This window comes from Melanaphis sacchari, unplaced genomic scaffold (assembly GCF_002803265.2).
Source record: "Melanaphis sacchari strain LSU unplaced genomic scaffold, SCAv2.0 Contig8_pilon_pilon, whole genome shotgun sequence".
NCBI classification, from domain to species: Eukaryota; Metazoa; Arthropoda; class Insecta; order Hemiptera; family Aphididae; genus Melanaphis; species Melanaphis sacchari.
Genome location: NW_020271635.1, coordinates 4,355,444 through 4,381,811, shown reverse-complemented (window position 1 = coordinate 4,381,811; position 26,368 = coordinate 4,355,444). Strand labels below are relative to the sequence as shown.

Below are 26,368 nucleotides of genomic sequence, written 5' to 3'. Positions count from 1 at the left end.
GAATAATAAGAATCATAACCATTTGCCACTAATAGTTGATATTCCAATGGTTAAGTTGAAAAAAATATAAAAATAGCAGATGCCATATACAAGTACTGAACAGATATTTAACTCAATAAAAAATATATATAACAATGAAATAATTGTGTAAGTAAAGAATTATGTAATTATATACTTAGTAAAATGTTAAAACTATCTATTAATTTTCTCCTAATTTTATTAATAATTAGTGTTAAAATGAAACTCAGATGAAGCAAAAAAATTATACATTTCTCTAATCACAAACATGTGAACAAAGAATACATCATTATTGTTGTCCACCAAACTTTTATTCAGGAGTTAAATGAACATATAACTTGCCTATCAATCCTGCAGTGTTCATCTTCAGGGTAATGCAGATAGAACAAATGAATAATTTATAAAAAATATTTAACATGGCATCAATTCAATTATTTTTATTTAAGTTTTTCAACAACTATTTAAAGCTGAAGGAAAACTGTTGGACTAATATTTTTCAATTTTGAAGGCTTAAAACTATTGAAAAATATAGAAATTTGAAAAATTAGAAATTAGAAATGAACTCTTATATGGCAGTCGGCAGAATTGCAGGAGTTGCAGGAGTTAATATAAAATTATAACGAATAACGATTGTGATAATGTGATTTGTAATAAATAAAAATTATTATTTTGGTTTTCTATGGTTGGTAATAATGGTGTGATCCGTTGTTATTGGTTGCAGAAGAACTAAACTACGGCTTTAGATAATATTTTGATAATATTATTTATTATCTATTATCTAATATCTATAGCCGTGCACTGAACACAGCCTGATTGGAAATTGTTTGAATGATTAGCACGTGTTTTGTTTATCATAGTCGACAATTTTGTCAGTCGACGATTCAACATTTAGAGAAATCAGAAAAGTGATTAGTTAATTATATGTTTTCAATTTATTAATAAGTTTAATTTTGTAAGTATTTTCATAGTCATGGACCGCTCAAAAAAGAAGCTTGATTTAGGATCTCAAATCCAAATAAAATTCATTACAAAACAAGAAATGTAAGGTTTTACTACTTGAATTATTAATCAAATGTACCTAACTAATAATAATGAAACAAGAAATAAATAGTAGTTACTTAATTAGTATATTGTGATAGATTATGGTAGTTCTGTGATATTTACTTGTATTTATTTATTAATTTGTTTTACAGTTATGCTGTACCAGAATTTCCTTTTGCAGTTGATTCAAAAATCCAATGTGAAAATTTGAATAAACTAGTTAACGAATTATTAAAAGGTTTAATGGATTTATTTTATAATATTTTGATTTGATTTTTGTTCCTGAATTGGTTCATTCTATTGTATTTGATCGATTGATTGATTGATTTATTTATTTAGATAAATTATCTGATGATAATGGAGTTGTGAAGAAGATCGATTTTGATTTTTTGGTCAATGGTGAATTATTGCGTACTCCTTTAGACATTCATCTGACAAACAAAAATGTATCTAGTGAAAGCAATGTGGTTGTTGAATACATGGAAGCTACTCCATCACCTGAACCAATGGATTGTCTTATACATGATGACTGGGTATCTGCTATACATTCTAATGGATCTTGGTATGTTTTATGAGCTTTTTAAACATTCAGAAATGTATTTTTATTTTAGAATTTATAATTATTTTTACTTGATTTTTTCAGGATCATAACAGGATGTTATGATAATTCAATTCATATATGGACAAACAAAGGGAAACATAAAACGGGTATATCAGGGCATACTGGTCCCGTGAAAGCAGTAAAATGGATTTCTGTCTCAAATGATTCTGCCACATTTGTTAGGTAAACAATAGAATTATTTATATTAATATTAAAATTATATCAACTCAAATTAAATAGTTGTTATTTCCTTAACAACTATGAAATTATTTAAGTATGAATATCTCATTTTAATTAAGTAATTAATTATTTTTTAGTGGTTCTCAGGATCAGTCAATTAGAGTTTGGGATTGGGATATAAAGAAAGGAACTACTAATTGTTTACAAATTGGCCGTGGACATGAAAGATCAGTAGAATGTATAAGTGTTAGTCCAGATTCAACCAGATTTGCTACTGGTGGATGGGACACTATGTTGAAAATTTGGTCATCAGGTAAAATTATATTTGTTATATTTAGTTTACATTAAAATTAAAAATATAACAAAGCAATTAGTCAAATTTGAAATTTTTCTGAAGAAAAATATAACTAATATTTTTAGTAAACTTAATTTAATGATCATTTGATTTTAAATGAAATTGTATCAAATTAATCTTAATTCAATACTTAAATATATAAATAATTAAATGTTTGTTTTTGTTCAAAAATATAATATTTATTACATTAACATTGTTTCATCAAATATTATATAGTAACATTAAACCCTTCCATTAATTTAATAATTTGTCTAACTTATCTAGATCCAAATTATGAGCCTGCTGATAAACCTGCTAAGAAACTTAAAACTGAAACAAAAGTTATGGTCAGTACATTATTTAATATTTTGTACATTTTATTTAAATATTTAACATATTTTAACAGCCTCCAATCATGACATTAAAAGGCCACAAAGAAAATATATCATCTGTTCAGTTTATTAACAACTCTGATCTAATAACAGCTTCTTGGGATCATACTATAAAACATTGGGATGGAGAAATAGGTGGAATCAAAACAGAAATTGTTGGTAACAAATCATTTTTCAATCATGATTACTCAGATTTAAATGGATCTGTAATCACGTGTTCGTCTGATAGGCACATAAGATTATATGATCTAAGATCAAAAGGTAAAAAATTGTTGTCACTATTGTTTTTTTTTATTTTAAAATTTACTGGCTTATATCATTTGAATATTTTTAGAGGGATCATTAGTTAAAGGAACTTACTCATCACACACACAGTGGGTAACCACAGTCAAATGGTCTAAAACAGAAGAATATCAATTTATATCTGGTGGATATGACAATCAAATGAAATTATGGGATACTAGAAGGTTATAACATAATCAGTATATGTTTGACATATCATATTATATTATGCAATATGTAATATTTTCATAAAAAAAAATCTTGTTTTAGCCCTAAAGTACCATTATTTGAATTGACTGGCCACGAAGAGAAAGTGATGTGCAGTGATTGGTCAAATCAAAAATTAATTTTGTCAGGTGGAGCTGATAACACTGTTCGAATTTTTAAAAATAAAAATGTAAAAACTGTTTAAAATTAAATTAAAATTATAACTATTTTACTTATTTATTATTATGATTTCTATGAAAGATTTATTCTATTCATGTACTATTAAATAATTATTGTGCAGTATATTACAAGTACCAATTTTATTTGTAAAGGTATGGTAATATGTTTTTATAGTTGCTATATAGTATGCTGTGTAATAGATTTTGAGTGACATTTAGAAGATTACTATAATAGTTTAACAGGTATGTTAAATTTAAATTAAATGATAAATCATTGCATACAACAGTTATATATATATATAAATGTTGTCATAGTTGACTATTTAGTCAAAAAAATTGTTAATTTTCAAGCTGGTTATCGGTTTATTAATTATAAAGCTTAATGATAAGTATTACCTTTTGGTTATATTACAACTTATTTGGAGATAGATGACTAAAGACAGACGCAAATTTAGAAAATAAATATTATAGATGGAGAATGATGTGAAGTTTTGGAAATATGTAAATTTCTCCATTACATAGGAAAATATTTGGAATACAGAGTATTTAATGTTAGTGGGGTAAACCATTTCTATAATTTACCTGTGTCTAAAGTTTCGCATTATATTTTTGGTTTCACACTTAAAACTGAAATCTAACTAGCTCATTTTTATATTCATAGCCTGTAAAAAACAGTGTCTTGATAACACTTATAACAAAATATTTTTAGATTTTAGTGTTAAAAAATATAGAATTAATATTTTAGTAATTTTTGAAATTTTTAAAAGATGATACCATCTTATTAATATGAAAAGCACCACTGATTACCTACTAATAATTGTAATACATAAATAAAAAAATAGGTTCCCATTACTTTCTTAGTAGATAATCTATGCAATTATGGACTCAGATTTATAAGAATTGTCTTGGCGGCTTACCATCACTCTAACAAGTATAGGTGTTAAACATTGAAATTATTTGAGAATGGAAATAAATAATTTATGGGTACATAAAGTTTTAACACATAATATATTTTACATAGACTAAGTCAATATTTTCAAAACATTTAGATTAATTTATATCATGAACCGATACACATCGTTCTACGTGGTTAAGTTCATATTGATTTAACACTTAAATAGCTAAATACTTAATAACAATAATGTAGATATGCTGTTCTACTGATTAAATATTAATAATATAATAAAATATGCTATTTTTTCGGGAAAAATTATTTAAACGTACCATATTAGTAATATCTAGTAAAATAAATTATTATACCTCATATTATATAACAACAACACAAATATAACATAATAATATATTATACTATATTTTTTATAGTAGTAATATTGGTTGACAAATCGTCTTCGCTCAGAATCGCTTTCCGGGTAGGTTAGATTATGCAATGATTTATCAGTGAATTTGAATTGAACACAGGTACATTATATTGACATAATAAAATTATGAATTGCAATTGATAGTTACGTTATTAACATAATGTTCAGCAAAGTAGTTGCCTACTTTCCTTCTTTTTTTTAATTTAATTATATTTTAATGTAAAACTCGCGAATATAAGTGCATAACCAGCAAGGTGAATCAAAATTCTACTTTACATGTTGTATAATGTATAGGTAAATTCATCTTGTGCAGTGCACTATAGGTATATCTACGCATAGAATACACTATAGAAATATAGAGTATAGAGGTACCTACATGTACAATTTTATCGAATTTGATAGAAAGGAGGACTTTAGCTACCCCATGATTCACCATCAATATAATGATGCGTTTTTAAAATACTATTTACACGTGCACCTGTTTGTTAGAGCTTATATTATTTAACTAATTCCCCCGCTTGGTAACCAAGTTCACTATTGATTAAATTTTGAACTATGAACAAATACTTGTGTAGATTCCATTTGTGTAAAATCACGAAAATGGACGGTCTTCCTTTTATACCAGGATTTCGTTTTACAGATATAACGGTAAGTATACCTATAATATCATATAGGTAAGGATTGAGTGTTGTCGTGTTGATTCTAGGTACACTTATTTTAATAAGTAGTGAATACAATAACACAGTAATACACCAGTTGATTGGAGCCCGTTTGGCCGTAGAGATTATTTATATTCTATTTACCCACATTGACTAATTATATATTATTTTTATATTTTATACAGAAAAAAGATCACCATTTAAGTTCTCAGTTTCGATGGAAAAACGGATATGCTATTCCCAAAGACAAACCAATGGGCATTGGAAAAGCCCCCTTAGACGTGGATTTGATGCTATACAGTAAAACATTAGGTACCACAGGGTCAGTATTTATAATGATTGTATACCTATAAATTCATTACTTAATCTCGTTTATTATATACTCATGTCTTATACTGTAGTAGTATATAGCGTATTCATTATTGACTACTGACACTACTTAAACACTAATATTAGAAAATGAAAGAAATATCGAGGACTTTTTTAACCGAACCTAAAAATTGTTACCAAAACTAAAATAATTCGAAAATACTAAATGTCTATAAATAGCTTTAAAAGAATTAAAATATTTTGAAAATTATACGACTTATTGGAAATGTGTGCTAGTATAAATATTAGGTAAAAAATTTAAATACATATTATATCAATAATACCCATAAAATAATTCGTTTTTCACTCCTTAAAGTATCAACTTGGTCCAGTTTGTTATTAAAAATCACCACCAAAGTTGAAATTTTAAATATTTTTATTGCTCAAAAATGTGATGAGAAATAAAAAAAAAACATTAATAATTATAAAATCAATACATTCAACACTCCGTTTTGAATCTAAAATATGTATAGTCTCTGTCTGATTAGCCGATAATAGTATGGTATTATCGATTATGATGTATAATAACAATATATATATATATTATAAACTTAATATATTTAAATATTTATTAATTATTACCTATTTTTTGTTGATTAAGAACTAAGATATTATATAGGAGTTACGACTTTGTTAGTAGTTAAAAAAATTCTTTATTTTCAGGTAGGTATTAAATTGAAAAAATAAATACAAATGCACGCAAAAGTTAAAATAATGTAAGAGCTAAAACGTGGCTATATTCAATTTTTGTTTCACAAAACAAAAAAATATTTACACGAGTATTGCCGTATTTTAATAAATCTAAAATCTAAATAGATTTTTACTTTAGGTTTTACGAAAACATTTTTTGTAAAATTAAATAATAACTAATAAAAGAAAGAATTTCTTTAGTTACTATAAATTATAATACAGCTGGTAGGTATTTGAGTAAATTGTAAATATTAACAATATTAATTATGATTGGGTTTTAGACTTACCATTTTATTATGAAAATACTGTATTTGAATTAAAGCCTAGGTATACCTGACGTTCTTATTGGGTATCTACCAGTTTACCTATATCTACTTTAAATATAGTTGGTTAGTGGTTACTTAAACTCTACAGGCCTACCTACTGTAACACAGGTGCAGTTAATTATACTTGTGCCATCAATGTTAATAGTTGTAACATCTTAAAATTAGACAGACAACGTAATACTGTAATAACCTGTATACATGGATGGATACTGTTTAATGTATTACATGTCTAGTACCTATATAAATTCGGTTTTAAATTGTATTTAAATAATTTAATGTACAGGTATAATCCAACATTGACTTATGGGCAAGCAAAAGATCCACCGAAACCAATTGTTCAACCACATTTTATAATGTTTGATGGAAAATGTCTTTCCTTTAATGGATTTACTCAACAGCCTATAACTGAATCAGCTGTGGACACATTTAGAGTGCGCCGTGTTAAAATTACATATTTTTTGGTTGATGACTCTATAAGTGTTGTGGAACCCATTGTAGAGGTTTAAATTGTTCTTAATTATATCTCATTTTCTAGGTTTTTAATGATGTTGGTATAGGTATTAAATTATTATTTATTTTACCGTTAGAACGCAGGTTATGTCCAAGGATGTTTGCTGAAACGCGGCCAGATACCAAATCCACACCGTAAGAACAAGACATGGCATTGGTCCGACTTAAACAACGGAGTGGAACTTAATTTTTACGGAGTTGTGTATAAATTATGCAACTGCAATTCTTTTACCAGACAATTCTTGACCAGCCAAGGTGTGGAAGTTAATGTAGACAAACCAGTGCCCGACGACCCTTATATGAGTGCCAGACAGCAACAGTTACTTCAACAGAAGAAGCAACAGTCAACAACATTGGAATTAAAGTTTGGATTTGGCAGTCGATCGATCGAAGACGATAAACTCAAACAGTTTTTAGAAAATGATGGCAAAGTACTCAGGTTGGTACATTATCTGCATTTTCTAGGTAATAATATTTAACTCTGTGAACATAAGGTTATACGTAAATATAACATATCATAAATCAACAGTGTAAATGCATAATCGAACATAATGCATATAAGTATATTGAGTAATGCGAAAATGATAATTTTATAAGTCAAATATTTTCTACAACTTTCAGTATACCAAAATTTATCTACTTTGTATAACATTTTTTATACACCATCTGCATGTCAGTAGTGATATTGCTGAAAGACCTTTAAATTTGCTTAAATTAATTAAGACATTTCTTCGTTTCACTATGACTGAAGAGAAATTATCAAATTTCGCTATACTTACTACTTATTTTACAAATTTTCTAAATTAAAAAATATTAACAATCTTATTTTACTGCAGTAATGTTAATTTTGGTATGAAATAAGTTACAAGTTAAAAAATAAATTTTACATTACTGAATTTATATTCAATATTTTTATAAAGTTGTACTATTTTGTTACAATCAAAATTTTTAGTAGGACTAACTTCTATTTGACATACAATGTTTTTAGTTAACTCGTACATACAAATTTAAATCAATTATATAAATTCGAAACAATTGTTCGATTAATGTGTTACAACTTGCAAATCATTTTTTCTAGTATGACTACCTAACTTACGTAATTTCCAATGTTCATACAGGAAACAAAACTTATAGCAGTATAATAAACTTAGCTAAATTATTTGATAAGTTTGGTCTATATTATATTATTACATACTATTAAAAAGTATTGACCGTTTCAATATGTTAATAACCCAATAGGTAGGAATTTAAATTGCATGTTATACATAGGAAAAATAACGTTTCACCTCATTAAAGTGATACGTATTACGTAAGTCGTGACTATCAACTAAAACCAATTCTGGGATTTGTAGATACAATTTAATCATTAACACCATAGATACCCAACCTAAAACTTACATAAAAACCAATACCAATACCATGTATACACATTACATACTGCTATAGACACAGTAGTGTAAATCAATACCTACTTATTTATTGTAGGCACGTTTTAAGGGATAAATAAAAATAATACGTATATATTATTAGCTGCACAGTAAATATATTTGAAAAAAAATAACAAACATTACAATAAAAAAAAAAATCAGTCTCAACTTGAATATACTATATCTAATAGGTTAAGTAAGCATTTTACATAATCAAAATTAAAAATCTAAGATATACTTTACAACAGTATTTACAGATATCACGAGATGGAATGTAAGTAAATAATTTAATCGACTTCTTCGACGGTAGGTCCTCCTCTAGAACCCGGGAAACCTTGAGCACCCGGAGGAGCGCCGCCGGGTTGACCACCGCCGTGTATCTTCATCATGAGAGCAGAGCAACTCTTTTGTATTTCCTTCAGTTTGTACTCGTACTCTTCTTTGTCTGCCAACTGATTGTTGTCTAACCACTGGACGACTGCGTCGCATTCTTGTTTGCCAGTGTTCTTCTCAGATTCGGTCAACTTGTCACCGGCTTCGTCCAACGCTTGTTTCACGCCGAACACGTAGCTCTCCAACTGGTTCTTGGCCGCGATCTTGGCCTTTTGCCGTTCGTCCTCTTCTTTGTACCGTTCGGCCTCGCTGAGCATACGATCGATTTCGGCTTGAGACAGTCGACCCTTGTCGTTCTTAATGACGATGTTCTTAGAGCGGCCGGAACTGTTGTCCTTGGCCGAAACGTTCAAAATTCCATTGGCGTCCATGTCGAAAGTCACCTCGATCTTGGGCACACCCCTGGGCGCCGGAGGTATGCCGGTGAGGTCGAATGTTCCCAACAGATTATTATCCTTGGTCATTGCTCTTTCCCCTTCGAACACTTGAATGGTGACGGCCGGTTGGTTGTCCGCGTACGTCGTGAACGTTTGCGTTTGTTTGCACGGGATGGTGGAATTGCGCTCGACGATTTTCGTCATCACTCCGCCCGCGGTCTCGATGCCCAACGACAGGGGCGTAACGTCCACGAGCAGCACGTCTTGGATCGCGGAGCTCGTGTCGCCGCTCAGGATGGCCGCCTGCACCGCGGCGCCGTAAGCCACGGCTTCGTCCGGGTTGATGGACAGGTTAAGTGGTTTGCCGCAGAAAAAGTTTTGCAGCAGACTCTGGATCTTCGGGATTCTCGTCGAACCGCCCACCAGCACAATGTCGTGAATGTCTCCCTTGTCCAACTTGGCGTCCGCCAAAGCCTTTTCCACCGGTTGCAGGGTCGATCTAAACAGGTCCGCGCACAACTCCTCGAAACGGGCCCGGGAGACTCGCGTGTAGAAATCGACGCCTTCCATCAGGGCATCGATCTCAATGGTGGCCTCCGAACTGGAAGACAACGTTCTCTTGGCCCGTTCGGCGGCCGTCCTCAGCCGTCTCAACGCCCTCGGATTGCTACGCACGTCTTTTTTGAACTTCCTCTTGAATTCGTCGGCCAGATGACTCACCAGCCGGTTGTCGAAGTCTTCGCCGCCCAAGTGCGTGTCGCCCGCCGTCGATTTCACTTCGAATATCGAACCCTCGTCGATCTGCAGAACGGACACGTCGAACGTACCACCGCCTAGATCGAATATCAACACGTTCCTCTCTCCTTTCAGGTTCTTGTCCAGGCCGTACGCCAAAGCCGCGGCTGTCGGTTCGTTGATTATTCGCATCACGTTCAGCCCAGCAATCGCGCCCGCGTCCTTTGTCGCCTGTCTCTGCGAATCGTTAAAGTACGCCGGCACCGTGATCACCGCGTCCGTCACGCTACGGCCCAGGTACGCTTCCGCGGTTTCCTTCATTTTCGTCAGCACCATCGAACTAATTTCTTCCGGCGCGAACACTTTCCGCTCGCCTTTGAATTCCACCTGGATTTTGGGCTTCCCGCAGTCGTTTACCACTTTGAACGGCCATTGTTTCATGTCCGCTTGTGTCTTCTCGTCGTCAAACCGACGTCCGATCAAACGTTTGGCGTCGAACACGGTGTTCACCGGGTTCATCGCCACCTGGTTCTTGGCTCCGTCCCCGATCAACCGTTCCGTGTCGGTGAAAGCCACATAACTCGGTGTGGTTCTGTTTCCTTGATCGTTAGCGATTACCTCTACTTTTCCGTGTTGCCAGACGCCCACACAAGAATAGGTGGTGCCCAGGTCAATACCGATCGCAGTCTTTCCGACCATTTTATATTTCACCAATATTTCGTAGGTCTCGTTCACGCACAATTAATAAGAATAGATGTTAAACGAAAAACGTATAGAGTAATAGCAAACGATTCGATGATGATTTAAAAGTCGCTTTGATTCGCAATCAAGTCGCACTTGAATTACAGTGAATAGCACAGAATAGCACGAAAAAGTATCTCTCGTTCGATGTGTCGCACTAGTATCGCTTCGAAATTCAAACTGAAGCCGGGCGGCGCGCCGTTACCGTTTATATAGCCGACGGAACGTTCTAGAAGGTTCGATACGTTTCGCGAGCGCTGTCGCTGCCTCCGTGCCGTCCCCCTCGTTCACCGCCACCCAATTCTACGTTATTTTAATAACGGCCATCGTTATAGAACTTACTCGAATTTTCTCCGGCTTTCTCGTTGTTCGTTGTTTCACCGAGTCCTTGTAACATAATCAGATGTCTCTACTATTTTCTTTTCACTTTTCTTAACATTTAGATATTATGTTATTTTTATTATAGGTATAAGCCTTGATTATAGAATAGACTTTTTTTATAATCAATGGTTTTAGGTAGACTATATTCATAGGCCGAACTACAGTTTGGACCAAATGAGCCTTGGCCCATGCGAATCTCGCCCCGTACTAATATTCACAGTACATGTAATACATAAAATGGACGTAATAATATGTAATAAATAATAATAATATATTATAATATAATGTAGGTATCACATATTATACAAAAAAATATTTTTGAAAATAAGTAAAAGTATTCAAAATAAATATCATGATTTATTTCTTAGTAAATCAATAATTAATTATAATTTAACTGAAGATTTTTTTTACAGTGTTTTATTTATATATTTTGTTATTTTTTTCACTCATCAAATGGTTTCTCAGTTATAAATGTTATAATAGTGCAAGATGTCAACTATATGTTTACGACATACTCACCATATATTTTATTTATATAAAACAATAATTTTAGTAGGTAATAGTGGAATTTTCCAATCCTCAACACCTAAAATTTTTTTTGATTGCAAAAAAACTAAAATTGTTTATCTTCTGTTCAAATATCTGATTTTATCAACATTTTTATTTTTATTTTCAAAAAAATTTAATATTTATAGAAAAATTGTTGGTAGGTTTATAACCTGGGTTAACCTTATTATTATTTATTTCCAATATTTTTTAATTATTAGATATATGTAAATAGATTAAACTTATATTTTTAAGTTTGATGACTGAGAAATTGTTTTATCAATATTCTGATATAGAAAATTAAAAATTGAAAATGCTTATACAATATAATATATATATATATTTACTCTGTATTCTAGAGTCAATGGAAAATTTTTACTTACATAAATTATATTACTTTACTTGTACGTGTAAGTTGTACTCTTATGAATTCGTAACTTATACCTATCAGTATAAATAGTTATTGATAATCACTTTCTAAAAGTTAAATATGTCCATTTCATTTTATTAATAAGTTTAAATGACTAAGCATAGATGCAAGGTGATCAATTTTTTTTTTTGGAAAGGGGCTTTTTTAATGGTTGACATGTACCAAAACTCGTGGGGGTCAGCCAAAATTATTAAGGTTACTATTTTCCGAAGTGAGGGACAAAGCCCTCCCTTTAAATATGCCTATGTGATTAAGTCAGAGAAACTTTATCAATAATAAAAAAAAAAATTAGTTGAAAAATAATTAGTAGGTACTAATTACGATGATGGTCATATAATTTGTTTGTTATTACTTATTATTAAATGTCTATAAAATAAATGACCTATCAGTGTAAATTTCCATTATTTAATAATAAATCATTTTTACAAGTAAAATGAGGTGTAAGAATAGTCGGTTAAATTCATACCTATTAAATATCTAAAAACAAAATTTGCTTGGAAGTTTGTCAATTGTTAAGCAAAAAAAATGCATTAAAAAAAAAAAAATTACAAAATACTATACCTCAATATGTGATTTAAAACTCACATCAACGTTTTTATTTTAAGTAGGTCTATGGCCTGAGACGTTTTAAATGATAGGTGTGACGTGTGAATGTAAATCATACATTCGTTGTCCACAAATGATGTGTTAGAAAAAATATCTTAAGAAAAATTGATATACATTTTTGTAATATATTAACTAATTATATATACACTGATGTTATTTACATAATATATCTAATGTATTAACTATTAACCAAATGTATAAAAATATATTTTAAAGATTTTACACAGCGTGGCTTGATGAAGGATCTGAACCTGCAGAATGGAAGTTCTTTGTGCTTCTATATTTCATGGCTTATGACCGTGTAGAAATCTACGAATCAAGTAAAACGGGAAATACATGTAGACAAAACTCTTTCCCTTTGTTCTTAGGCAAAATTAGATTACCAAAGGATTGGTCAAATTTATCGCGTAAGTACTTCCTTAATTTTTTTTATAGCCAATTTTATTTTTATAATACCTAATAAAGAAAACTTTTCAGAACGAATTATAATTTATGATAAAACCTACACTACCTATTATTATAAAAATATAATTTAATAACATATTCTTTTTCTTTTTTTTGTCATATCTATCTATATTATTTCTTTATGCATTATTTTTATAAATTCTCCAATAAAACTAAGAGATATATAGTAGAATAATTACATGAAAAAATTAAATGAATAAAAACAGTTGAATAGGTAATAAATACAGATTCACATTAAAGTAAAATATATCATTAAGTTAATTATAATAATAATTGTAATATTTGGTTGCAAGATTATTTTAATTAATTAATATAATAATTAGAATTTTTAATAGCTTGTATTTAATATTTAGTAAATTTCCCGTCAATTTATTTGGAAACTGGAAACAAAGAATGTGAAGAATACTATCAACCAAAAGATTTTATCATAGGAAATACCATTTTTGTGATGGGTCGTAGGTATACACGTCAACATCGTGTTAAACTCTGGTACAAGATCTTAAATATCTATAAAAAATCTTATCTATTTTTTTAGATTTTTGCTTTACGACTGTGATCCATTTACTAGAAACTATTTTAAAAATATTTTGAAAATTATTCAACCTAGTTCTATTCAAGTCTTTAAACCAAAAGATAATTTTCCAACTGTATCTAAATTGGTAATTATACGAAAAAATCACTCAAAGTACTTTACCATTTAAGTAATATACTTTAATTTATATGAATTGATAGCAAGAGTTGTTGAAAATTTTATCTAGATAATTATTCGGATAAAATGATATCTTAATAATCAACTAAATAAAATTTCATTAGAATAACGCCCTACTCTGATTGATAGGTAATACCACCTCACACAGGAATTGGTGATCCAGATGATACACGCCAGAATTGTTTATCACTGATACCTAAAGCTCCGAAAACATTAGATTTTGTTACTTATGTGCTAAATGCTAGTAAAAAACTTAGATATAAATTGAAGATGGTACCAGTATATGAAGTAGATAATCTTCGTGATTTCATTATGGAATATTGCCTTGGCAATAATCAAATGACTATAGTTGAATTGGCTAGTAAAAATAGTGGATTCATTAAAGGACGTTTCATGTCATCTACAAGATTACGAAAACCAGGCACTAAAATTGATGAAGATCAGTTTTATGGAACCAAAGATTTTGCTATTGGTAAATATTCATTAAATTAGCTGCGTATTAATATTTGCATGATTTTATTGTATCACATGATGTGTATAATTATAAATTTGTTTAAATGTGAATAAAGTTTTTATATTCAATATGAAATCAAAATTAAAATTATCATAAATTACAATTATTACTGTTCTAGGTGCAGAATTACATGTAAGAGGATCAGTTTTTATAATTGTTGAGCTAGATCTATGGACATACAATTATATGAATGAAAATAAGGATAAGTTTACTCAAGAGGCTATTGACAAAGCTAAATGTTACCTTGAAAGTAAAGGTTTGCTAATTACACAGCAAAAACCAAATATCATCAATCAGAATTCAATAACTAAAAACATCAGTAAATCTAAACAGATTGAATCACTGGAAGACACTGTTTTGATTAATAAAATAAACCAATCCAATATTAATATTTAGTAATAGTAATGATTAACAATTTTAATATAGTAGTGATATATAATTAAAAATATAATGTAAGCATTTATTTATATTCTAATACAATGAAAAAAATTATCAGTTAAAGGTGGATAACAAATATAAAAAAATATTAAAATAAGTATTCATCACAGAAGTTAATTTAGTTAGTATAAATAATAAAAAAAAATAAATACATTTATAGAACTATCAGTGCAAATTATTAGTTTTTACAACAACCTTTGGAATGGGTACATTAAGAAGACCACAAATTTTGTTACGTTCTGCTCTTACTTTTTCTACACTAGAGTCTTGCCAATCAAATTCTTCAAGTAATTCAACGACTTTGTTTATATTTTCATCTGATACACCAAACCTATCTGAATACACAATTAAAACTTCTACTAGCCGAGCTGCAACCACTTTTCGTAACCAAGCAAATCTATGTGCTAAAAATATTGATAGTTGAGTCATTGAACGTATTCCAACTTGTCCAGGAACCTAAAACAAATAAGTATTTAACTTATTTTCAATAAGATATATTAAATTATTATTACCTGTACTATATGACAAAGCAATTCAACGCATGATGTCAATTTGGTAGAGCCTCCTTTAGAAGAAACCGCTTCTTTTTTTACAAGTGTTAATATATTAGCGGCAAATTCAGACTCATTACGTTCAAATTGATCTTTAAATGCTCCAGCTGTAGCCAGTCGTTCAATAGACATTAATATACACTGATGAATTCGTTCATCAGCATCAACTTCAGCTACTTTACCACCCCATACAGCAATAATGTCATTGCATAAATTTTCAAATTCATCATCAGTAATAGATTTCATGTGCTCAGAGAAATTATGACAAGCTTCTTTCACCTTAATAATTAAACATAAAATAATAATTAATGAAATGAAAATATGGTATGATAAATAAAAAATACTAACTAGACTTTCTGAAACACCTCCAATACAAACTAATAGACCAACCAAAACAGGGTACTTGTATTCAGGCATACTTAAAAATTTCACCATTACAGAAAAAGAGTCAGATTCTGTGAACCAATTAAATGAATCTTTTTTTCTAAACAATTTTTCAAGTTCGTTTCGATGAGCAATATTAGGAACAATATTTTCTTTCCTATAAAAACATTTGGAGTTATGTTAATTTAATAATATAATTATAAATATTTTCTTTCTAACCTGTGCAATAACTTTGTTAAAACCATACATGAAAGTCCTCGAATTTTATCTATTCGATCAACACCTTGTCTTACTAGAGCACACATAATTTGTTTCATTGTATTTTCATCTAGTATGCTAGGTTGAATATCAGTCAGATTCAATACTACTACCTAATGTAAATAATTGTACATTAATAAGAAACAACATAATGATGCATACTTTAAAATAAAATATGAAATAGTAATGAAATAGTAAATGCTAATACCTCTAAACTATTGATGGCAGCTTCTCTTACCCAAACACCAACATCACCTCGATGATCCATAGTATACTCTAAAGCACAGTCTAATAAACAATGTAAAATTGCATTTGAATGTTTTATACAGTTATCCACATAACCTGTAGCGTACATAACATAATAAAAATATTGAATAAATTATCATAAAAATTAAAAATTAAATTGGAACATACTAGGTGTAGAGATCAGTTTGGACCAAATTTTTGTTATAGCAATTACAGCATCTTTTCGAGATTCAGCCCACTTGATTGTTAATCGAGTTATTTTAGTACAGTCTATGAGACCTTTCAATATCAATAGGATATAATTATTCATAAATGAAGAAGGTAATGAACCCAATGCTAGGCTATAACCAATACGTTCCATCATATGATTTGAAGACAATTTTTGTACATATGTATTGATTATAATACCAGTATCAGATGAATCAGGGGTATAATATTTTTCAAATAAAGGACAAATGGCTTGTGCAGCCTTATTTCGTAAATCTAACATTTCATTTGACAAACAATCTTCTAGCAATAATCTCCATTCATCTAAATAAGACATAAGGAATTAATAATAATAGTTTTTTTGATAACTAAACTGTGTTTGTTTCAATTGACAACTATTTAAATGAATCATACCTATAATTTGTTTGTCTTTAACAATTATGTTACTTGTAGATATGAGTTTAATAAGGTGACAACATGCCATTTTTACTAACTCACTACTGATGCCTTTTAATTTTCCATGATTTTTCAAGTTAAGAACAAGATTAATTATTTTCTCTAGCAGTTCTTCTCCTAATTCAACATTAGGATCAAAAGTCTTGGATATCCCATTTAATACTTCTCCAATAGCCATAACACCTCCATGTCGTTTGTTAATGTTTGATGTTTCTGTTAATAATAGTAATTCTGGGAAAATTGATTCTTTAGCTATTGATGGTTTTAATTCTACAAGTCTTCCCAAAGCCTAGGAATACATTTATGTATTTTATACTATTTCATATTAAAAAAAAATATACATCATACATACCATTGCAGCCAATTCACGAATTGATGTGTCCCAATGAACTATTTTCTTTTCTAATAGATGTTTGATTAAAAGTTTATCGTACTCTTTGTACTGAGCAATAAAAATGCTTACTTCTAAATAAGCATTATTACGCATACCAACTGAAAAATAATCAGCTGCTGTCACAATATCAATTCCATGTGGAAATTTACCCTGACGACCAACATTTTCTTGAAACGCTGCTGAAGCTGCTCTACGGCATGTTAACTGAATTATAAATAGTTATAAATAATTATCAACAATCATTATACATAATTCAAACACATTTTAAATTTTTTATTTACTTCTCTGTCATAACAAGCAACTGCTAATAATGCACCAGCGATTTCTTCGACATATGGCTGAATGTCATTAGTACTAAATGCTCTTGCAAAAGACCAACAAACATAACATGCAGCATCTCTAATATGTGATCCAACTGATGTATAACCCTTAGGTTCATCATACACCAAAGCTTTAATAACAGCAGGTACAACAAGAGGTAAATTTTCACTGAGAAGTAAACCACGACGACCTTAAAAATAATTAAAAAATTATATTTTTATAATTAAAAATGTTATGTTTAAACATACCCAATTCAGCAAGTGCTAAACATCCTCCATGCCATGCATTATCATTTTCTTCAGGACTTAACATACTTAACACAGCATTTACTACTTCATTACCATATGTCTTTGATAAACGACCAGTAATTCGACCTACTCCTTTAGCAGCCGAATATCTTTAAAAAAAAAAGAATGTATAACAGCTCCGTATATAATAAAACGTGAATTTTAAAATAAACTATTATTAAGCTTACCTGACAATAATATCGGTATCTTTCAATCCTTCTATTAATTCTTGAATAATGTCTTCTAAAAGTGGAGGAATTTCATCATCATCTTCTTCAGTAATTAGAACATTTTTGGTTTCAATTTGACGTGGTTCTGTACTTAATAAATTCTGTTCTAATGATCTAGTACCACGATCATAACGCCATGTTGCAATTCGTACTTTTAGTAATGTTAAACCTTAGAAAATCAGTTAATAATTTTATTGATTTTACCAAGTGTAAAAATAACAAAGCACAAACCAGCTCTTTGAACAATTTTCATATAATATTTCCGTGTTAATCTCAAAGTATCACTTTTACATTTTGACAGTTTTAGGCATTCAAAAATGTCTTCTACAAATTTTTGAGCATCTTCTCGTCTGGCAGCTTTAAAAATAGCAGCAATGCTGCTCATTGCACCTAGTCTCTCCCATCGAGTTGCTTTTTCATCTGATATTTTCTATATATGTACACATTTTAATATCTATACAAGGAATATATTTTAATCAAATGGTTTTTAAATAAATACCAGTTTAACCCAATCCAAAAAAATTGGAAGATGTGATTCCTTAACATCTGATCGAGTAAATAGGCGAGTTGCTAAAACTGTAGCCATATCTCTACAAGCATCACCAGAACTCAAATATGTCATGACCACATCAACTAATCTATATTTTGAAAATAAGTTTAGGTAAAATATAGAATTATTTTTAATAAAAAAAAAAAATATTGGCAACCTAAACAAATAGTAAACCATTTAGATAGATTTAATTATAGACAAGCACCAAAAATATTTTTTTAAGCTGAGTATATAGTCATTTTAAAAACCTTTGTAAAGTAGTTTTACGCTCTATGTGCATGGTTCCATCTAGTTTACGCATATCAAATGGTATGATAACAATAATAGATAGCCATAACAAAAGACAATAACGAGTTTCCCAAGAGTCATGATCAGATTCATTTTGTTCCTCTAACATTTTTAAAACTTTTTCTAGGTCAGATACCTAAAATATATAACAATTATTAATATTTTAACACAATCATATAGTTCTTGAATACTTGTAAACTTACCTCATGTGGTAAATTTTGCAAAACAACTTTATAACCTCTAACACTAACCACTAAGAACAAATAACGAAATGCCTTATGCTTTAGTAGTGATGGTTTTGAATTATCACGTACAATGGACAAAATTTTTCCAAGTATTTCACACAAATATGGATCAATTAAATGAGGTTGTTCTGTGTATTGTGTAAGTATATACTTGAATTTTTCATATGAATTTTCACTTTGACTCTCATTTGAATAGATTTCTGGTAATTCATCAATAAAGTCAAGAATTTGTTTCCATTCTGTAAACAATACTAAACAGCAACCCAATCCAACACCTTCACTGGTATCATCTAATGAATCTGACATGGAATTAACGGGCAGAACCATTCTATGAAATATGATAAATTATTACAAGATTATTATAAGAATGACATTTACACAATAAAATTATAATGTGTATTATGTTATTATACAGGGAAATTCATCAAGCATTCCCCCATATCCTTAAATAATGCTTTAATTAAAGTTATGATTTTTAAGACTTAACAAATATTTCCCAAGCTTGTTGATTTTGCAACCCACAATTAGACCTTTCTTCTGTGAAACAACCAAATTTTTTTTTAGTTTCATTGTAATACTTTTGTTATTTTTTGCTGTAATGTCATACAAAATCTACCAATCGGGTTTTAAGCCATACAAGTTTCACTCTAATATTGTATTGAATATATTATTTATTATAAGCTAATAACAACAAATATATATTCAGTATATTTTAATCATTAAAAGTATTTCATATATATTTTTGTAATAAATATATAAAGAAAAGGAAAAATATTTGGGATGTCAAAATTAAATATTTATAAAAACTAAAAATGTTCTCGTTGATAAATAAAACTAAATTTGCATACTAAAAATTTCAAGTTAACAAATGTAACTTGATTATAAATAATATTTCAATTAAAATTTTCAATTTTCAAGTATATTAAAAAAAAAATTTGAATAATAATCATAGCCTGAGATTCAGTATAACCATAGAATATAACTATGTAATTTAATCTTAAAATATGCCTGTGACTTATCAAAAAAATGTAACCCCCATAGGTTAGAAAACACTTTTTTATACCATTTAAGAAATGTTATGTGGTGATAAAAATGTCTTTATTTCAAATAAGAAACTCCCTTTGTTACTGCAAATTGTTAAACAAATTAATGCATCTCCAAAAAAATTTAAGTGAATAATCTCTGAGAATGAGTATGTTTGGTGAATTATCTTATAAGTTACTGCATCAATCATTGTTAGTTATTTTTCAAGAATATAATAACAAAAAGATAGACATTTGTTTGTACTACTATATTTTAATATTTATATACAATATAACTATGTATCTGCATCTTTAACCTATATTTCTATATAATACATTTATAAATCTATGATAAAATTATAAAATAAATTAGTATATTATTTACTTATTAAAACTAAGAAAATATTATGTTTATTATAATATAAGTAAAATAAAACATATTTTATTATTTTATATAAAAAGTCATGGCTTAGTTATGAAGCAATTACTTCATAAGCTATCTAAATTATATTAATCTTCAAATTAATTATGATGAATTTAGTTTTGGAATAAATGCTGATTTACTAATAATTTAATTAAAATATATTAAATAGGTAAAAATATATGTTTAAAATTACCTTAAAAGTTAAATGATATTATTTTTTTTGTTCAAATCACAGTTTTACTCATAATAGTTACACAAAATAATATTCAAATGTGTAGCATGTAATATATTACCTACTAATAACTTGAAATAAAAATGTAAAATTAACGAAATAATTAAAACCATAGAGAGTAGTAAAAACTCGATAACTTTCAAAACGATTTTAAAATGTTGTCTCAAGAATAAACTATTATTTATTTATTAATTAACACACCGTTCAGTTATCAGTGCTTATCACATAACAGATATTTTATTATCATAAATAAAATGTAAACGTCATAAACTTATGTCCGAAACTTAATTACTACCTTTGTTCTACAGTATACTTGTTCCAACCCACAGATATATATATATATATATATATATATCTGTGTTCCAACTTCCGACCTCGTGGTTCTAACCACGAATACGAATGAATAAACAACTAGTGAAAGGAATGTCCGTGAAGTAAGCTCCCACACAGAGTCCCACAGACATAGGTTTATTTTAAATTGCAATATTTTACATTCTTATAACTCACCTAAAAATTTAAATTAAAAAAAAAAAGTAAAAAATAATATACAATAACATATTATTTTTAAGATATTCCACTTGTTCAAGTAAAAAGTATATTAAATTATAGCTTTGAAATACGTATTATTTATAACTAGCTGAACTACCCGACTTCACCCGTTGTGTAATTTGTGCTTTCTCTAAATTTTACTTAATTTTATCAAGTGCTAAACAATAGTAGTAGCTGAATTATAAATAAAACAAAAATTTAATGATCCCTCAAAGGAGTTATTTGATACAACTCGGTGAAAAAAAATTGAAAAATCTTAAATAGTATCGTCACAAAATATAAGAACATAAAAAAGGGCTGTTCTTTTATACATATAAGATACAAAGATATGTATTCTTATAAAATATGCAAACTAGTTTAATGTTCTAATTACTAATTAACATATATTATAAAAACAAAAAATTTGTATAAAAGTTTCTTTTGTTTAGTATTTAATATATTATAATATACCTAGTTTATGTCATTATGTGTACTATACATAATACATTCATTCCTACAAGGTGTACATAGCTGTCATACACTTTTCGTAAGTAATAACGACGCAATGAAAATTACACTTCAATTCACTTCACTATTAATATTTTTTTATTAAACCCTGCAGGTCCACTCCACAAAATGTATTGAAGTACATGCAATAGAAAAATGTTAAATGCTCATTAGTCATTACTATATGATTAATTATATACATTACATGGGTAACTAATACTCTCAAAAATATTATTTTTTTAAACTGTTTGGTCGAAATATTTTAATTTAAAAAGCATTATCATTTTCTTTTTTAAAACATTCTTTTAAGATATAGTAAATTGATACCTAACCTAACCTAACCTACATACTCGATAATAATCGTTACAACTTTCAATTTCATAATTTGCTCTTAGTGAATAATTTTTTTACTACTCTGGGACATGTAATGATAAAATTTTAAGCAATATAAATTAATTTAACATCGTTAAATGATGTTTGAAAATTGTATCAGTATTATTTTGACAATTAACAAATAATTTTAGTTATGAATTAATATGTTAGCTGATTTTATATTGAGATGTTTTGTCACACCTTATAACATATTTGTCACAGGTTTTAAAATAGCACTGTATTTCGCCATAATAATTATAGAAATCAATAATGATGAATTTGAGGCTGCAGAATATAAGTAATGATCTCATTGTCTTATATTCGAATTTAAATGTACTTAATTATTTGATAATGATTTTAAATTCGTCATTATCGAAATAAAATGTTTTGAAAATTCTCTTGTACTTGTATAATTGCAGTTGAGCTTGTACGACAAGTACCTACACTAAATTAGTTCAATGGTCTATCGTAAATTGTAAAGTTTAGATAAAATAACTAACTAATTTATATCTATATTATTTTAATAATATTAAATAATATTGTATTTTTGTGCAGCGAATAGCGATCAATTGCCAAGTGACCACTCAAATACTACGATAAAATATAAGTTTTATATAAAACAAATATTTTAAAATTTGTTAGATAATTCTGTTGTGGTAAATAATGTTTGGACTATTAGATTTTAAATTCTAGGGGGACAAGTGTACCATCTTAATTATACCAGAGGATGCCTATGTATATAATATTTAATATAATAATATTATCTACAGACTGCAATTAATTATTTGGAAATTTAGAAAATATCCTCCAAACATCAACTTATTAAAGAAGATTTCTGACAGTATTTTTGATCTAGTTTATACTTTAATAAGTTAAATACTATTATCAGTGCTTCATAGAATAATTTGAAAAAATAAAACAAATATGAAGATTTATTATAATTATTATCCAATTGTGAGATTTGAATCTTGAATATAAATATATTTATGAACTCCTTATAAGTTATACTTAGGCAATTAAATTTGTTATATTACGGTTACCATCTTATCAAGAAGTGATAATGAGAGGTACAACTATTATCAAAAAAAATATCATAAATCGTGATCGTACCATTGGTATTTTCTATGGATTGTAGTGAATACTGAATACTGAATACTGAATAGTGAATAGTGATTGACGATTGTACTATTTCTCAGTTATTATCAGTTAGGGTCATACCTCAGTTTACTTAGTTTTTTAATTAACCATTATTTAAACTTTTAAGTATGTAATATAATTATTACCTAGTTTATTAGTAACAATCACAATAATTATCAAAATCATGTTTAGACGAGCCTGTAGTTCTATTTTATCCGGTTAGTAATATAATCTATTAATATTTGATAGAATATTTTAAACTTAAATGTTTGTTTAAGAATTTAGATATATCTAGGTATTGAACATTTATCATCAATTCATCATAACTAAATTGTACTAAATTAGTAGAAACCTATTAAAAACATTTTTTACCCTCATGTTTTGTTTTTGTCTTACTAACATACAGATATAAAATAGCAAATTTTAATTCAGTTGAACCCATTATGTCTTGTTAGCTTTAAAAATAGAGTATAATTAACCTTATATCAAAGTTAAAGATAAGAACATCTATGCTTAAGTGTTGGCTGTTATTGATATTTTAATTTTTAAGCAGATCTAAATATTGTAATTATTACGAGTTAAAAATTAAAATATTTAAAAAGAAGATAATGCTTAAGCACAGATAACGTTTTTACTTCTTACTTTAATACTAAGTTAATTCACTCTAATATTGAAGCTAACAACATAGAATAAGTTCTATTATATGCAAATTTGTTATGTTGTATGTTTGTAATAATATTACAAACAAAAAATAATAATATTATGGAGACAACTATTGTTGGTATAGTGTCCTTTTAAGTTTATATTATATTTGTTACAAAGTTATTAAAAAAAAACTATAGAATGGAGAAGTATTGAAACATATATAGTATATTCATCTCACTTTTTAGGACTTACTGTGTTATGCTATAAAAATTTATGTTCCATTATATTGATTTATAGTATTCTAATCTCTCCACTATAAATTTATTCTTAAATCTTAGAATTTTAATAACTTAATATTATAAACTCTTAAAAAAATACTTAAATATGAAGAAAAAAATAAAAACAAAAAACAAAATGTCCTCTTCTCAATTACTTCCGTGTTATTTTGTTTATAAAATACTAGGTATTTGTGCCAATTTTGAGTATATTATCCAATGATTAATTGTCAGTGGTTACCACTATGTCGTTTCAATAAAAATAAAAACTATCAAAATAAGCAAAAATATAGTTGGTGTTAAGATATGGCTAATAATATTTTATATTTTCAGGAAGTGTTCGCCTTATGCGGCTACAAATAGAGAATGTTCCAAGTAAAACTACAGGGTATAATTTATTTAGTTCTGTAAACAAGAGCTTTACCAATTTTCAAACAAATAGGTTCTATTCGTCCATTTTATCCTCCAATTTTAAATCAACTGAAGGAATTTTGAACAAGAATACATCTATTGCTCATCCTAATTTAATGTAAGTGCTACCTATATATAATTTATATAATTTAAATTTATAGCATATTAGAAGATCAAGCATAACTGAGAAATAGAAATTTATGTTATTGATTATTTATTAATTATTAAATTAATTTGTGAAGTAATATAGGAATTAATTTTTGTCAAAATTTAAAACTAATAGTACTTAAGATTTGATTTACAACCTATAATGCTTCCAACTAAACTTACACTGTATAACAAAATACTATATACATACTAACATTTATATTAGTATACTGTGTAAGACTTCAGACAGCCAGTTTTTGTGGTGGCAATGGATATGGAAAATGTGAGTTGAGTGTCATGGTTTTGGAAGCATCAGTTCATTATTCCAACAATAACCTGGCTTACATTTTGATAAGATTTATTCAGAAAACCAATTTTAGAAGTGTGATCTGATTATATTGGATAAATATCTATCCTCGCTAAAGAATAAATTTATATGAGACTGTGTAAACATGTTTAAAAATTCTTTACAAAGAATTCGACAATATCAGAATATATTATATTATTGAGTAAAAATTATTATTAATTAAATTTATAATAATTATTTAAAGTTACTATACTTGTATTGTGCTTATTAACAAATGTATCTTATTTTAGGCTTGATTTCAATCTTCAACAAAACAGAAACCTAACCAAATTTTCATTAAAGAAAGGGAAAAGGAAAACTGTTAAAACAGTTATTGATCGATTTTATCGTTTAGGATGGTAATTCTTTAAATATTTATCTTTTTTACTTAATTATAATTTATGAATTTAAACTATATTATTCTTTATCTATCTAATTTTTAATTTTTAGTTTTTGAAATATACTAATACAGGTGTTTAAATTATATTTTATCATTATTTTATTCAAAATTTATAAATTTACTTAATTCAGACTGAATATATTTTTAATATATCAAGGTATTTTTTTTTTTAATTACATTAAAATAAATATTTGAAACTCAAAATAAAAATAATGCACCATTTATTTCAACATATTTTTTTGTTTAACGTTAATGTACTATATACATTTTTTAGGGGTATATGGATTCGAACTAAATGTGGACGACAAAAGAAGATGTGGAAAAAACCAGCTGCTAGAAAACGAAGACTGAGACAACATGTATTCTGTAACGCCAAACAGTCTACTCTTTTAGATAAAATGACTACAAAATATTGGAAGAAGAGGAGGTTTTATCCAGATGATCCATATGAACCTTACCATGATAGAGAAGAATTTCCGTTAACTAGAAAAACTCCAATACCTTAGTATAAAACAATCGTAATATATTTAATGAGTTGTAAGAAATATAGAATTAACACGTCATAAATATATAATTTATAAATTATATTCAAATTATATGTTTTTACTTAATATCATCTACTATAATAATCAAAAT

The 26,368-nt window shown here is 28.1% G+C and overlaps 5 protein-coding genes across 5 annotated transcripts; 3 read left to right on the top strand and 2 right to left on the bottom strand.

Annotated features, from left to right (window-relative positions):
- Positions 1 to 861: 861 nt before the first annotated feature.
- Positions 862 to 3,291, top strand: LOC112602619 (ribosome biogenesis protein WDR12 homolog). The gene is made up of 9 exons (XM_025350793.1): positions 862 to 1,059; positions 1,212 to 1,297; positions 1,399 to 1,621; positions 1,703 to 1,843; positions 1,978 to 2,153; positions 2,460 to 2,521; positions 2,581 to 2,827; positions 2,901 to 3,033; positions 3,119 to 3,291. The coding sequence occupies exons 1-9, from the start codon at positions 989 to 991 to the stop codon at positions 3,258 to 3,260; spliced, it is 1,281 nt and encodes a 426-aa protein (XP_025206578.1). The 5' UTR covers positions 862 to 988; the 3' UTR covers positions 3,261 to 3,291.
- Positions 3,292 to 5,153: 1,862 nt separating this feature from the next.
- LOC112602489 (EF-hand domain-containing protein 1-like) lies at positions 5,154 to 14,844 on the top strand. Its single transcript, XM_025350581.1, has 9 exons — positions 5,154 to 5,201; positions 5,398 to 5,534; positions 6,881 to 7,097; positions 7,185 to 7,546; positions 12,960 to 13,150; positions 13,562 to 13,667; positions 13,744 to 13,867; positions 14,047 to 14,389; positions 14,550 to 14,844. The coding sequence occupies exons 1-9, from the start codon at positions 5,154 to 5,156 to the stop codon at positions 14,825 to 14,827; spliced, it is 1,806 nt and encodes a 601-aa protein (XP_025206366.1). The 3' UTR covers positions 14,828 to 14,844.
- LOC112602563 (heat shock protein 70 A1-like) lies at positions 8,674 to 10,945 on the bottom strand. Its single transcript, XM_025350710.1, has one exon. The coding sequence runs from the start codon at positions 10,736 to 10,738 to the stop codon at positions 8,822 to 8,824; it is 1,917 nt and encodes a 638-aa protein (XP_025206495.1). The 5' UTR covers positions 10,739 to 10,945; the 3' UTR covers positions 8,674 to 8,821.
- A 138-nt stretch (positions 14,845 to 14,982) lies between the features above and the next one.
- Positions 14,983 to 21,080, bottom strand: LOC112602629 (tubulin-specific chaperone D). Its single transcript, XM_025350807.1, has 16 exons — positions 20,926 to 21,080; positions 19,245 to 19,614; positions 19,002 to 19,177; positions 18,703 to 18,841; positions 18,435 to 18,633; positions 18,162 to 18,372; positions 17,935 to 18,083; positions 17,647 to 17,876; positions 17,324 to 17,569; positions 16,930 to 17,260; positions 16,477 to 16,839; positions 16,271 to 16,404; positions 16,024 to 16,175; positions 15,769 to 15,961; positions 15,382 to 15,699; positions 14,983 to 15,325 (listed from the first exon to the last, which is right to left on the bottom strand). The coding sequence occupies exons 2-16, from the start codon at positions 19,611 to 19,613 to the stop codon at positions 15,035 to 15,037; spliced, it is 3,501 nt and encodes a 1,166-aa protein (XP_025206592.1). The 5' UTR covers position 19,614; positions 20,926 to 21,080; the 3' UTR covers positions 14,983 to 15,034.
- Positions 21,081 to 23,492: 2,412 nt separating this feature from the next.
- LOC112602573 (39S ribosomal protein L35, mitochondrial) lies at positions 23,493 to 26,319 on the top strand. Its single transcript, XM_025350722.1, has 4 exons — positions 23,493 to 23,726; positions 24,762 to 24,957; positions 25,584 to 25,691; positions 26,007 to 26,319. The coding sequence occupies exons 1-4, from the start codon at positions 23,693 to 23,695 to the stop codon at positions 26,236 to 26,238; spliced, it is 570 nt and encodes a 189-aa protein (XP_025206507.1). The 5' UTR covers positions 23,493 to 23,692; the 3' UTR covers positions 26,239 to 26,319.
- The last annotated feature ends 49 nt before the right edge of the window (positions 26,320 to 26,368 follow it).

What these genes read in the sequence shown, in the direction of transcription:
- LOC112602619 (XM_025350793.1), top strand. Translation starts at nt 989, where the DNA reads ATGGACCGCTCAAAAAAGAAGCTTGATTTAGGATCTCAAATCCAAATA. An exon ending in GATTCTGCCACATTTGTTAG is followed by an intron (nt 1,844 to 1,977) that starts GTAAACAATAGA and finishes ATTATTTTTTAG; the next exon opens with TGGTTCTCAGGATCAGTCAA. An exon ending in ATATGATCTAAGATCAAAAG is followed by an intron (nt 2,828 to 2,900) that starts GTAAAAAATTGT and finishes GAATATTTTTAG; the next exon opens with AGGGATCATTAGTTAAAGGA.
- LOC112602489 (XM_025350581.1), top strand. Translation starts at nt 5,154, where the DNA reads ATGGACGGTCTTCCTTTTATACCAGGATTTCGTTTTACAGATATAACG. An exon ending in TTCGTTTTACAGATATAACG is followed by an intron (nt 5,202 to 5,397) that starts GTAAGTATACCT and finishes TATTTTATACAG; the next exon opens with AAAAAAGATCACCATTTAAG. An exon ending in TTGTGGAACCCATTGTAGAG is followed by an intron (nt 7,098 to 7,184) that starts GTTTAAATTGTT and finishes TTTTACCGTTAG; the next exon opens with AACGCAGGTTATGTCCAAGG.
- LOC112602563 (XM_025350710.1), bottom strand. Translation starts at nt 10,738, where the DNA reads ATGGTCGGAAAGACTGCGATCGGTATTGACCTGGGCACCACCTATTCT.
- LOC112602629 (XM_025350807.1), bottom strand. Translation starts at nt 19,613, where the DNA reads ATGGTTCTGCCCGTTAATTCCATGTCAGATTCATTAGATGATACCAGT. An exon ending in GAAAATTGTTCAAAGAGCTG is followed by an intron (nt 18,373 to 18,434) that starts GTTTGTGCTTTG and finishes TGATTTTCTAAG; the next exon opens with GTTTAACATTACTAAAAGTA. An exon ending in TTGCTTGTTATGACAGAGAA is followed by an intron (nt 17,570 to 17,646) that starts GTAAATAAAAAA and finishes TTTATAATTCAG; the next exon opens with TTAACATGCCGTAGAGCAGC.
- LOC112602573 (XM_025350722.1), top strand. Translation starts at nt 23,693, where the DNA reads ATGTTTAGACGAGCCTGTAGTTCTATTTTATCCG. An exon ending in ATTGCTCATCCTAATTTAAT is followed by an intron (nt 24,958 to 25,583) that starts GTAAGTGCTACC and finishes ATCTTATTTTAG; the next exon opens with GCTTGATTTCAATCTTCAAC. An exon ending in CGATTTTATCGTTTAGGATG is followed by an intron (nt 25,692 to 26,006) that starts GTAATTCTTTAA and finishes TACATTTTTTAG; the next exon opens with GGGTATATGGATTCGAACTA.